Source organism: Artemia franciscana, chromosome 3 (genome assembly GCF_032884065.1).
Source record: "Artemia franciscana chromosome 3, ASM3288406v1, whole genome shotgun sequence".
NCBI lineage: Eukaryota > Metazoa > Arthropoda > Branchiopoda > Anostraca > Artemiidae > Artemia > Artemia franciscana.
Window position 1 is genome coordinate 32354526 of NC_088865.1, and position 14213 is coordinate 32368738.

The following is a 14213-nucleotide window of genomic DNA, read 5'->3' on the forward strand; positions in this document are numbered from 1 at the left end:
TTCTGAAGAGTCACAAACGGGTATACGCTGTTAATAATGTTGTAACCCTTCCCACTTGGTTTATTCCTCAGTATTTATGAAGAGTCATAAAACAAAGTCCACTACTGACTTCCTACAATAATACATCCGGCTAAGCTTACTTTTACAGTTATATAATACATCTTTATAAGCTTACTTTTACAGTTATATAATATATCTTTATAAGCTTACTTTTACAGTTTCAGCTGCAATTGCTTGTAAATAAATAGTGCCCTTATAATTTGTGCTTATTTTCTATTTTTGCAAAGGTATTCATTCACATTGAATTGCTTCACTGAGATTGAACTGTTATGGATTTTAGCTCCAAAAGTGTTTCCTTTTTTAAAGTACTTGTGTCAATTCAAAGGTTTTAGAGGTTTAATTTTCACTGCAGTCCAAGGAAGTTCTAGATTTCTAGATCTACACTGATTTCTCCCATAACATAACCTTTTGGGCACTCTATTTACATGCAGAACTAATGAATAGGATGCCAAAAAGAATCAAAATCGATTCCAATTCTCCAATTTATTATTTCCAGAGAAATCACTGACCATTGGAGACATAAGGATATAATAAATCATTCCCTTTTTCGTTGTCTTCTTAGAATATGAATTGAAAATTACAACATCATAGCAAAAATACAACATTTTCCGTCTCTTTATTTGGCCAAAAATAGCTTGAGGATCTGGTCGATCTACAAAATTGTAGTTACATATACAATGGAAGGGAGGAGGAAAACCCCTTCCCCAATCAGTGTCTTCATTTCTACGACTTTTCGTGATTTCATTTACTTTTCATTAAATTCACTTCTTTTTGTTGTTGTGCCAAATTGCCTTGCCGAGGGAAATTCCCGCGGATGTGCCTTACCCCATCTGCATGCCTCAAATACATGTTGTTTGTCTTCAAAGTATTAAGGAATCAACATGTTTTTTTTTTTATAAAAGAAAACCGAAAAGCAATTTTAATACTGTTTTCAATTAAAAAAAAAATCATGCTTGTTTAACGTAGTTGCAGAGAAAAAACTTTATTACAGATTGCACCTGGCCACGATCCTCATCATATTACAAGTTTTGATCCCTAGAAAGTGCTTAAGTTACCTTGAGAATAAACTTGATATTCGTTAAGTAGTACCATTTTATATTTTACAAGTTTGATTATAAATAACAGATGATCTAAACCTTTCATCATGCTTACGATGTGTCCTTTAAAGTCTAGTAAATTTGCAAAAGCCTATATTTTATCTTTAAGTAATAGTAAACTTTAGTAATAGTAGCTAATACTTAGTAAGCTACTTAGTATACTTAGTAAGTAATAGTAAGCTAATACTTTGAACAAAGCTGTGGAGTGAGCAGCTAAGAAGTCAGGGCAAGTTCTAATTTACTACTAAAGAAGCTACAGTGGTAAATTAGCTTTAGAGTCAGGGGTATACTTCTCGAACTAATGACAGATGAAACACCTATCTTGATACATATTCGCTAAAAATAATATTAAAAAGCTAGAGTCCGAGCCTGACACATGTAGTTTAGAGTTGGAAGTACATATCATGTCTCCTAAGTCTAGAAGAGCCAAAGTTGGCTCTCACAAGAATCTATGAGGGAGAGTTGGAGTTTTATCTGTGAGACCTTAAAGTTTTGAAGAGTGTGAGCAGGCATTCATAATCGATTTCCAAGTCACACTTACAAAGTAAGAAAAAACCGAGCAGAGAAACAAGCTCGTGACAATCATACACCTTGAAGGGAGAATGCCTTACATACCCATCCCCCCACACTTCTCCTATACTTACCAACAGAAGACTGTAAGAACTTAGGACCAAGTCTAGTATCCATTCCAATAGCACGAGCTACTTCAGAGACATCTGCTCCAGTTGCTTCGCAAACCGCAGATATGGCATTAATACTAGAAATTCTTTGAGCCAGAAATGCATTAGCAGTCTACAATGAAGAATAGATCAAAACTTTACCATATTTCTCTTTTATAAATAATTTAGAAACTATCATCCAGTAGCAAAAATAAAACTAAAATGCTAAAAAACTGAGATGGGCATGAAGAGAAAAAAAACGTACATATGGAAAGAAAGAGATGACAATAAAAATAATGTCAGTCATCGAATAGATTCTAGAATTTGGACTCCATTTCAGAAATTCAGAGCTGACATTTATATTTATAACCTTGTTTATTTTAGGAGATGTTAACAAAAAACTATAACGCCTCAAACCGGCGCCAAGAAAATGATGCCTGATAGAAGTCATAAAACTTAAATAGGTAGATAGGCTGATCCTTACTTAAGATAGGATTATAGGTGAAATTTTAACTTAAAAATGAAGAGGAAAGAATACAATAAGCGTATTTTGATAGCAGCTTGAGGAGAAACATGTAATAAATGAAGGGAACGAGTCACAGGACATTAAAACACTGAGAAAAAATTATGCGTATGTTTCTGTCCCACTTGAAACCATCAGAATTTATAGAAACAAGAATTGAAAGTCACATCGGAGAAAATCAGGTTGGGAGGACGAAGACAAATTTAGAATAAATTATTGCAAAGACTTATGACTGATCATTTTAACACAATGTCAGTGTTTTATAAGCGAATTGATGGAAGATTTAAATGGGATAATTAGTAGCATTTTTACAGTATAGTTTCAGAATTAACAAGTCGTCAATCGACAAATTTCAATCAATGGGAGAATTCATCACCAAGGTTTTTGTCATAGCCAAAATTCAGAAGGGTCAGTGTGCCCTAGAAAATCCCGAAGTCAATAAGAAGGGATCAAAAATACCACTGTAATTGACAACTCATCGTACGACTAAGGCACTTGAGACCAACAGGATTACACACGCTCCTCCTCCATTCCAACCTTTCCAGAGCTTCACTCTGTATCTCCACACACTTCCCACTTCCCTTAAATATTTTTCTTATGACATCTTCCCATGACATTCAAGGACGCTCAGCATTGTGAAAAGCTTGGAAGCTTAGCGTCTTGGTTTCCCTCTCCTCGTGTTAGCCAGGCGTTTAGAATTACGACAGGCACTTTGGTATGTCTTTTATATAGTATTTTTAAACATTTAATTGAAATCGATTTGTCAACCTTGCTTACTGGTAATATTAAATAGGTAGGTGAAGTTATTCACTCTGTCAATTTTTATGGTACACCACATTACCTCATTAACATCATTTATTCCTGATTTAAGCGACTTAGCCTCCTTAACTTTAATTTTTAGAGTCTTCTCTCACTTCATGTATTTTAAAAGCCTACAAAATTTGTTTATTTTGTAAGTGATTTTATCTCGTTCACTCAAATTGCCCACAATGTTTAATTCAAGGAGAATTTTGTCTTCCTATTTAAAACCATTGCATTCTGAGTCAATCATATTATCCATTTTGGTAAAGGACAGTCACATTGTCATCTTAATACTGTTTAATCATTCAGCCCTTCTTTAAATTATCCATAAAGATTCAAGAGTAAAAAGAGGTAAAGCATATTCATATGTTTGAAGCTAGAAGGGGTAAAAGTGTTGTCAGAAATGAGTACCAAGGGGTCACACTCAGGGTTCTTCAATCATACTGATTCAAAATTATTGCACATTTCTGATTGCAATTAGATGTAATACATCCAGCATATGCTACATATGTGCTTATATATTTTAATATTGGACGTCTTTATTGCAATATTAATCTCAGATTTGTAATCAACAAGCTTAGAAATCAATAGATTCTAGCTTCGGTAAAAATCAAACACCATGTGTGAATTACGTTCTTGATGCGTATTGATTTTGGTCAGTCATAATTCGATATTAATGAGTGGTTAAAATTGCATCATTTTAAGCCATTCTCCAAATAATTAGTAAAGCCAGTCTTTACATCCGGTCCCAAGATCCTTTATATCCAATACTGTCCTTTTCGGCCATCCATCTGAGTCCCCGAATGGAATGGGAAGAGGTCTTAAGAAAGGACTTAAATGAAATTAGAACTTCTAGGCAGGGGCGGGGGTGTAAAGAGGAAAGCATGGAATAGATTGGGACGGAGTAGGAGCGTGCACAGCTCTGTTGGCCTGAGGTGGCTGGGTGCTGCAGTGAGTTGTTAGTAGCTATAGAAAGGCATTTATGATTGCGATATAAATATTCAACTTTTCCTAAAAATTTTCTTAGAACGTTTGAGGTATTTTTAGCTGCCCGTGTGTAGCCATGTTGGAAGGTTAATTAATTACACGTAATTATGACACTCAAATGTGTAGGTTACCTGTAGCTTGGATGGCTGAAGGTAAAAGTACTATCGGAATATGCCTTTTCTTAAAACTCTTACCGTCAGAGACTTGGTTCATGAAAGTAATTAGCTAGAACTACATGCCAAAAAGGGATAAGCATAAAAATCCTATAAAATATCTAATTTACATGTACCTGGTTTATTTTTTATTGAAACACTGCTGGTTCTTGAGCCTTTCGCATAGATATTCCATAATCCTTAATTGACTTTTTTCCCCTAGATATTGACAAGTTTGATCGACATAATATATGGCGTATGTTTTATAGAGTAAAATTATAGTTCTAGAACATTACTAATGCTTGGCTGAATTGTTCCATTAAAGAAGGTCAGGTTCAAGAAAAAAAAAATGTCATAATCCATTTAATACAGATCTTGCAGCCCCAACAACGCCTGCAAATATTGTTCTCTTTTCTTCAAATTCTATTTTACTACACATTTCATTACCTAAATAAGCAATGTATCCTTAAATGCTGATTTGCCGATTTATATATAATGAACCTTATGGAACTTACATTAGAGTCATGTGATGTGAAAAACCTAATGTACATACCCTAAATGATACTTTAGGGAAATAACATTAAAAAAAGGTTTTACTTCCAAAATTTACTTTGGATGTCCATCAATACTGAAAATATTACACTGTATTTACAAACAAAATATTAATTATGGAATACGAGAATAAAAATAATGCACGAAGAGAAATTATAAAAAAAATGTTAATGTCTAAAGAATCAGGAATAAAAAAAAAAATGACCGCCTCACCAGCTTTGAAAGTTCTGAAGACCAGGTATTTGTCGTAATGATCCTTTCCTTTGGTACCCATACCTCATACACACTTGATAAAGCTGCAATAGCCAACTGGCCTTCTTCAGTATCCTCTCCACCAATTAGAACTCGATCAGGATTAAGAAGATCACATATGGCAGTACCTTCGGCAAGGAATTCGGGATTTGAAAGAACCTAGAATTTGTTTGAAAATATAACAGAAGCTGGTAATTTGTAATGTAAGTTTCTAGTTTATTTTTTAATGGGATTATGATGCCAGAACATTTTTCCATTTTGCATCCTCAGGTTGTACGTTTCCAGAAAATTCTCATTCTTCGCTGGCCCATATTGATTATATCGTCTGATATCAGCTCAAGTGAATAAGAAAGGTACTAATATTACCCCCCCCCCAAAAAAAAAGAAAAAAAGCGGTGATCTAAAGGATAAAGCACTCACAACACTGAATTAGACAGCTTATCCCAGTCAATTTACCTTAAGTTCTACTTCAAAGCAAATGTTGTACTAAATTTCTATCAAGACCGCATACGAGGCAATGACCGGGAAATTTTTGGAGTTAGTGAACATATTCAACTTCAGTATATGTATTTCGATGGATATTTACCTTCAGGTGTAAAACTAACATATGCAAAATATTTTTGTGGACTGGTTGCTTAAATTGAACAGCGTCAAGCCATTAAAGCACTAAAAGAGGAATAATGCTATTTTTATTCCACTAATTATAGTGGATTGCTCTTTGCTGTAGATAGTTAAGAACTGACAAATAGGAAAAAAGGTATAACGGGTAATATAAATAAATATTGATAATTAAATAGCAAAGTGACATATATGTTGATAAAATAGTCCAAAAGATGTGACAAAAGAACATCATACATGGATAAGAATATACCTTTGGGCTGGAAAAGGGGAGGGGATCCCCAAACTACCCAGGTCGCGCCTAAATTGTTTCTCACCCTTTATCTCCCTCACTCTCTCAGGAGTTTGTAGCTTTTACTATAAAGTGTAAGAGCTAGTCCAACAGAAATGCAACCTTACGAGAATATAACTTTCTCTTTGTTTTTAATTGATATACCCTAGTTGTTGTATATATAAGTAGCAATATACCAGTAGTTTCTTTTATAAGCATGATGGATGTACCAATAGGTGCAATCAAGTAAAGACCGAATTCTGGCCCATGGCAATTGAAGATTTACAACATGTTTTCTAAGAAACTGTCTAGCATGAAACGTTGCCAAATGAGTGCTTAGAAAACGATAACTATTAGTCGGATTTAACAAAAGAATAATATCAATTTAATTGTGAAAACCATTCTTACAAATTCTGAAAAAGATTTTGAAACTCCTAAAACATGAACCATATCGAACTAAAAAATAGACTGTTAAAATCCCTACAATTGAAAATCCTAATTCAGATGTTTATACACCCCCCCTTACTTAAAATGAAAGGAAAATCTTTGTTGTGTCAGTAGCAGCGATGTGGGTCCCCTTTTTCCCACCAGCGCTAGCAGACTACTGGAGGATCGTAGAGACGATGTGAGTGTAACTGAACCCACATGCAACTAAACACATGTAACTGAACCCCTGGTCAACTCACCGCTGTGCAAATCAACCCTATTTAACTGACCCCTCATGCAATTGAACCCCCGTTTAACTGGACACCCGTGCAACTCTACCCACATGTAACTCCTTTTAAGTGAGCTGTCGTGCAACTAAATCCCGTTTAACTGGACCTCTGTGCAATTGAACCCACGTGCAACTCAACCCTTATTGAAATGAACTCCAATGAAAGTCAACCCCATTTAATCGAACCCTTATGGAGCTGAGCCCTCGTGCAACTGAGCCTCCTTTTAACTCGACCTTTATGTAGCCCAACCCCCATTTAAATTAAGCCCTGTTCGACTCAATTCGCTCCAAGTCCTAAAAATACGTTTGAACTAGCGCTGATTTGCTTATGGGTAACGTTTCGGGGTAATCCATATGGGTAACCCCGAAACTGTTACAAAGTGGAAGAAACTTTCAGGAGTGGGTCTATCGCCAAAAGCATAGCCATAGAGTGTTTTTAAGTTTTATTTCAACTATGAGCTTTTCAGTTAGTGCTCGGGTAAGGATTTGCCAAGGGACAAGTGAAAACTCCGATTTTATACCCGGTTCCCTAGGCTCTTATAGTTTCTTTTATTTAGTTAACTCAAAATTTGATTGGATGTGTTTGGATAAATGGTGGGCGTGGGAGGAAGGGTTAGTTGCCATCCAATCACATTCGACTATTAAAAAGGGCACAAGCCCTTTCAATTTCCAATCGAATGAGCTCTTTTCGAAGTTCCTACGACAAAAAAAGGCCATCCCAAAATTTCTATCAGATGCATCTCGGGTAAATACGAGATGCGTGTGTGTGTGGGTATATCTACCCTCCGATTACTCTGAATCTTTAAATGGTACTAGAACTTCTGATTACTAGCCCAATGAGCCCCTCTAAAGTTTACACAATCACCCTGTCTATACATACCTTATATGACCTGAAGGGATAACTTACAGTCCTTGTCCTGAAGGCTCTGGGGAGGGGGGGGGTCATCTTCAAAGACACAATTTCCAGACCTTTCATTTATGTTGAACAAAATGGTTATCTCAAAATCTTGATTGGATGTGTTTGGTAAAATAGTAGTCGTGGGAGGGGGGTTAGTTGCCCTCCAATCACTTTTGATTATTAAAAAGGGCACTAGCCCTTTCAGTTTCCAATCGAATGACCCTTTCTCGAAGTTTATACGACAACAAAAATGGCCATCTCACAATTTCTATCACACGCATTTTGGGAAAATACGAGGTTTGGGGGGGGGGGTATCCACCACCCCCCTATCACCCTGAATATCAAAGAGGACAGTAAAACTTCTGATTAGCAATCCAATGAGTCCCCTCCAAGTTTGTACGATCACCCATTCTATATAAACCTTATATGCATCCAAAGCATAGCTTACAACCCTTGCCCTGACGGCTGTAAGGGGGTTGTCATCGTCAAATACATATTTTCCAGACCTTTTAAGTACGTTGAACAAAATGGCTATCTAAAAATTTTGATTGGATGTGTTTGCAGGAATGGTGGGCGTGAGAGGGGGGTTAGTTGCCCTCCAATCACTGCCGACTATTAAAAAGGGCACTAGCCCTTTCAATTTCCAATCGAATGAGCCCTTTTCGAAGTTTTTACGACAGCCTTCGATACGAAGTGCCCTGATCTAAAACCAGAAAAAAAGAACAATGTGTCCAAATCGCTCTTTACTTAGCCAGGGCTATTACGCTGTCTATGATCAGATTACTCGAAAATAGTAGAGACATGGTAGAAAACTCAATTCTGTTGCTGGTTTCTAACAAATAGCTTTAGGCACAAGCTATTTCCTCCCACCTTGAAGGTTTTGCTTTTTCTGAACAATTAATACATTTCTAGGAATTGTTAGCTATCAATTTTGTTAACTAACACTACTGTTTCCAAAGGTTAACGGAAATTGGCAAGATAACTTTATTAATTAACGTGGACAATGCAAGAAAACTTCCGGTTATATTTTATTTCAACGCGCGTCTCAGTTATACTCTAACAAAGAAACTGCTTAAACAACCCCAACTATAGGCATCAAAGAAGTTTTGTGTTTTTCACTTTTACTTTTCAAAGTATAGCCAGTTTTGAATTGCATTGTAGGACAAGAGTTATGCTCTTGGTACTCCACTAAACTAACCAAAAGCTTGATTTTCCATGTTGTTAGTTGTAATTATTAGTACTAATTCAATCGAATTTGTAAAAAAAAAAAAATGCCCTTAAAAGTGAAGAGAAAATTGAAAACTCAAATGAACAGGATATGGCGTCTTGACGTCTTAATTCTGGCGTGAAACCTAAAACGACCAGAAATCAACGTATATATGGAAAAAAAATAAACAGATCCTAATAAACAAGGGGGAAAACCTTGCAATGGACCTTAAAAAGAAATTACAACAAATACACAGTTTCTGCCTTTCAAATCCCCCAAAAAGCTCGAGCGTTGTCTGAACTATTATGAAAACTAAATTGATTCCATGACTTGGAAATTTTTCTTTAGTCAATTGATTTTGTTGTGTATAGTAAATGGAATTGATTGAAAAGGAAGAAATAAATGATGAAAATAAGGATATTTCCAAAGAGAAAATCAAAACAATTTTTACGTTAGGTCTATACGGAGAAATTTTTGCCACGTGTGGTGGTACTGTCCCTAAAACACCACAAAACCTTATTGGCAGTTGCAATTTGCTTAAAACTAAATAAAAAGCTTACATTAAAATTGAAACTTGATTTTACTTTGGACTTCAATAAAGGCTCATATTCAGCAAGTAGAAATCGCTAAATGACAACTTTGGTGGAAATTGACGCCATTCTTGAAAAATATATAGGCTAATTACCAGATTTTGGACTTCTTTCTAGTAATACTAGCCACATATGTGTTATCAATAAGCTCAGACATCCTTAAATACAAATTTTAGTAAAAATCAAATACTATTGGGGAGACATGTACTAAATGTGTGAATAGTAGACTTCTATAATGCAACATTACGTTGTAATCTATCAGCTCAGAAGCCATCAAGCAGCAACTTTGGTGGAAACCAAACATCGTTTGTGGAATACATACGGTACTTAGTTCATTTTGACTAAGGACAGTGATGCTATGACCTTAATGATCTAAGTGTAAAATTGGGGAGGGGGAGATTAGAACGATCAAGGGTCCAGGTATCCTACTTAGGGATTAACATATTTTGGTTTTAAACGATAATTTCGGTTCTTGCCCTAAGGTTGAATAGATCTTGTCGTCTCTGCAGGCACTTTTCCCCCCTTAAAACAGTAGTCGAACTCAGAATCAGTAGCATAAGGAGCCCTTCTCCCACTTTCTATAGCCGTCTGCTCTATACTATGAAGCCCGGAAATTTTTTTTTACATGGGCGATACAGCACTCTTTCCTAAGTTAACGCTATTACATTCGCTACGATTAACAAATGAAAAGATGAAATATCATTAGTGATTTTCAAAGGATTTAGGCAACTCTATAACTCATTGACAGGGTAAGTGCTCAGTCTTATTTCACCAGATTAACAATGGAGGCGCCACTAAGTAAATTCTATAACAAAAATGTCTCGTTATGCATTATTCAAGGTTATTTTCATAACTACAGTGTTTGTAGTGTTCGAATGTTGCACAAAACTCCAAATACAAAAAGAAAGACTAGGAGTATTTTTTTTTTTTAATCTTGCAATCATTTTATTGTCATAAAAACTATTCTGGGGTTTGGTAAGAATAATTGAAGCAGCTAATCTTAACAAGTTAACTTTCGCGATTTGTACTCCTGAAACAGCCAACCTAAAAAAAGATTCAAGTACTTACCTGATAAGTGACTCCAGGCTTAGTGTTGGCCTTGAGAATCCTTGATAGACTTTCTGCAGCCCTGACAGGAACTGTACTTTTTTCCACAACAATCTTTGATGACGTAGAGTGATCAGCAATCAACCTTGCACATGCCTCAATGTGTTTCAAGTCGGCAGCACGCCCCTGAAAATCCGATTTTATGCACATTAGTAGAAATATAGACCTATAAGCAATAATGGAAAAAAAAGAAGAAAAGGCCTTTTACTCTAGATAGTCTAGACAAACGTCAACACCCCCGCAAATAAAGCAAAATACCCCTCTTACTCATTCTTCTAAAAAAAGATATTAGACACATTATCAGAGTTAACGCACTAGCGTTGAGAGAGTAAAAACGTTTCCCTACTAATTTATTATTTTCCCCAGTCGCTTTGCATAGAAGAAGAGGTCGTGTAAACTTGGGAGGGGGTTTATTCGATCGAAAATTAGAAGTTTTTGTGCCTTTCCTCAAGGCAAGAAGTGACTAGAGGGCAGCCATACCTCCTTTCGCGTCCTCCATTGAAACAAAAATTTAAGATTGCCATTCCATTCAAAAGGATCAAAATATCTCGAAAATGTGTCTCTAGGAGAAACATTGTCAACAAACCCTCAAAAGATAGGAGCCATAAATTATACAATTGGCACATCACTGAGCTCAAGGGTCCTATATTAGTCAAATAACTCATTTTTCACTATAGTTTGAAATAGGAAATGTGGCCATATTGCACAATGTTTAAACCGGATTCATGCAAGAATTTTCGATCTGAGAGCGTGGAAACCCTACTTGGGCTGTCCAGCTCCAGCCTAGGTTGCGACCGAAAGTAGACCAGTTTTTAAAAAATTGCTACGAGCTTTTTCTCAGGCAATGGTTTGGCTAAAAAAGCGCAAATACATAAATAAAAATTGCTGTAAGACCATCTTGAAACCTGCAAGACAGAGAACCAAAAGCCGACACCAAATTGAATTACCAGTCGGAAAACTTTCGATCAGCTCAGGCGAAGTAGCCAGGATAGACCAAAGTGATTTACTGGACCTGGACCATCTCCGATTAGCCCAGAAGAGGAAAAGTTAGTGGACTCGGAATATCTTCTATCGGCCAGACTAAAATGAATCACTAGCCTTGGAATATCTTAGGTCAGCCCAGACGAAAGGGACATACCGGACTTAATATTTCAATTACCATAGACCGAAAGGAATTACCAGAATTTGTATCTTTTTGATCAGCCTAAACCAATGAACTCGAGTTATAAACATTTCCTAATCGGCCCAAACCAAAAAGAGCTACCGGATTTGGAATATTTTACATCAATTCGGACCAAAAGGAATCACCAGACTTAAAATATTTTTAAGGATCGTGAAACCTACCAGGCTTTCCAAAACAGACCAAAAGTAATCCAATACTTGAAACTAAGTGCCAATGACACACTAGCCTTTAGGGAGTTTGAGGAGGTGGCAGTCTTGCTGTGGTAATTCCTACTGTTCTAGAGGTTCGATTATTCAAATTAATTTCTCATTGATTTATACATTCATAGTAACATATGTCATTTTTTAGCTTTAATTGATTGTTCCTATTAATTTCTGTTTGTTTAAATATTTCATTTATTCAGTCTCGTAAATCTTTACGAGACTCTCTAAGCTACTTTTCAAAGTTGAGAAGAGAGACAATTTTAAGTGAAAGAAGAATTTTAACTAGAACTGGAATTTCTCCTTGAAATAGCCTTATCCAAAGCTATCTAATCTTTTAGATTTTAGCAGTAAAATTTCGGACGAGACTTTGTAAAGAGCCAAATTATCCACCATGTATGCACAATAAAAGCCAATAATACAAATAAAGTCAAAAGGTAAACCTTAGGAAGTTTCAGCAGTTAACAAAATCAAAGTAAAAAAAAAACAATAAATAAAACAATAATTGACTGAAGCATACAAGAATTTAACAGAGGTTGCACAACATTTATGCAAAAATGGAAGTAAAACATTCTTGTTTAGCCTCAATGCGCTCGACTGATTGATTTAATTCGCTTTCCTATAACGTATTTGATTCTCATGATACCTAAAAATTCTTGTTTTTATGAAATGTATTCGTATTATATCTACTTATTTGGATTGCAGAAATCGCTGGAAATGGGTACTTTTTATACGCTAATTCCTTTTTGCCGTATCTCGGGGGCCAAAAATTATCCTTGTACGCATAATTGTCTCTGATGACATTTGAAAACCCGAAACTGATTTGAAGATAGTGCAATTAAATTATCATGATTAACTTCGACTCAACCGTGAATTCAGGAAAAGAAGAATACGAGATAAGTAACTCCCATGGGAAAACAAAAGCCACTAATTTAAAACCATAATGATAGGTGAATAATTTAAAAAATTTCAACCTCATTCCAGATTATGAGGTTGACAATCCCCCTCTTTCTCTTCTATTCCTCCTCCTAGCCTCCTTAATTTTACTTAGAAGTCGTCTACTAACTAGCAGAACTATTGACTATCATTTATAAGCTAATTTTTATATGTAACCGATTTTTATAAGGTCGGCTGACAACGCCATCATAAAGTATAGTATGAAACTAAAAAAGTGACTTAGGATTTTTTTTCTATTTTTCTGATGAAAATATCGAAAAAAGAGCCATTTCTAATAAGAAAACTTAAAATAGGATTAGAAAAAATAAAGGATGGGACAAAAACAGGGGGAACAGACCCCCGCCCAAAGCCCCCTCAAGCAGCACCAATAGAACTAGTACGCAGGAAACATTTTTGAGAGATGTTTAACAATCAAACGGAAAGCTATTTTCAATTTCAATCACAGCGTAAAGCTATTTGCGCTGTCCCATAAGAAATATATCCTTAACAAAACCAATAAAATATAAAATGCGCTTTAAGACAATTACAAGACTTTGGGATTGGGTGACTAGCATACTTTTATATTCATTAGCTTATGGCAAAAGACAAACAAACGTTATCACCCAAAATGTTTTGCTTTTTTCCTTTAACCGTAACCGTTAAGTTCAAAGTCTTGTGACTCAATTGAAAACGAATCATTGTAAGACTTAATTCATCTCTTTGTGAAGGGTATATAGTATATACCACTGTTATATTTGCTTTGTATATACTATATACGAATGCAAATATGACAATGTGCACAAACGTGACATCTTTTGAACACTTGTTTATATATAGACATAGTAATACGGCACCTCAGTAGCTTTTTTCCTCGCGTCTCATTTGTCTCAGTTTCTTGGGTGCATTAGGTTTTCCCCAAAAATAAATGTTTGCCTTTATTAGTTTATTTGTAAAGTAATCAATCCCGAAAAGTGTCATTTTAACAGGTATTCGTATTTCCTCCTACACGGCAGTTACATCAACTTAAATCTTTCAAACTGAAATTTGTCTTAATCACGGAAACTTAAAAAACTTCAACAAACAATTACGTTAAAAAATATATATAGTGCCGAAGATGGCATTATATATATATATATATATATATATATATATATATATATATATATATATATATATATATATATATATATATATATATATATATATATATATATATATATATATATATATACATGGCATTTCAGATGACGTCCTACATTCATGAGCCGTACTATCTCTATGTATATCAAACAGTTCGTAGTAACGAACTGTAGTAAGGAGCGACCCGGCTCATTAGTAATCGAAACTCTAAAAAACGGAATTTTGATACCAACAGTTACAACAAAAGAATCGCATTTTAATGCTG

The 14213-nt window shown here is 35.3% G+C and overlaps 1 protein-coding gene across 4 annotated transcripts in view; it reads right to left on the reverse strand.

Moving 5' to 3' along the window:
* Positions 1-14213, reverse strand: part of LOC136025172 (UDP-glucose 6-dehydrogenase-like) — a 65094-nt gene that overhangs the window by 31830 nt on the left and 19051 nt on the right. For all 4 annotated transcript variants that reach the window (XM_065700942.1, XM_065700940.1, XM_065700941.1 and 1 more), the window contains exons 4-6: positions 10451-10615; positions 5045-5242; positions 1802-1949 (exon numbers count right to left, since the gene is read on the reverse strand). In XM_065700942.1, the coding sequence (XP_065557014.1) occupies positions 1802-1949; positions 5045-5242; positions 10451-10615 (511 nt within the window). The remainder of the gene's footprint in view (positions 1-1801; positions 1950-5044; positions 5243-10450; positions 10616-14213) is intronic.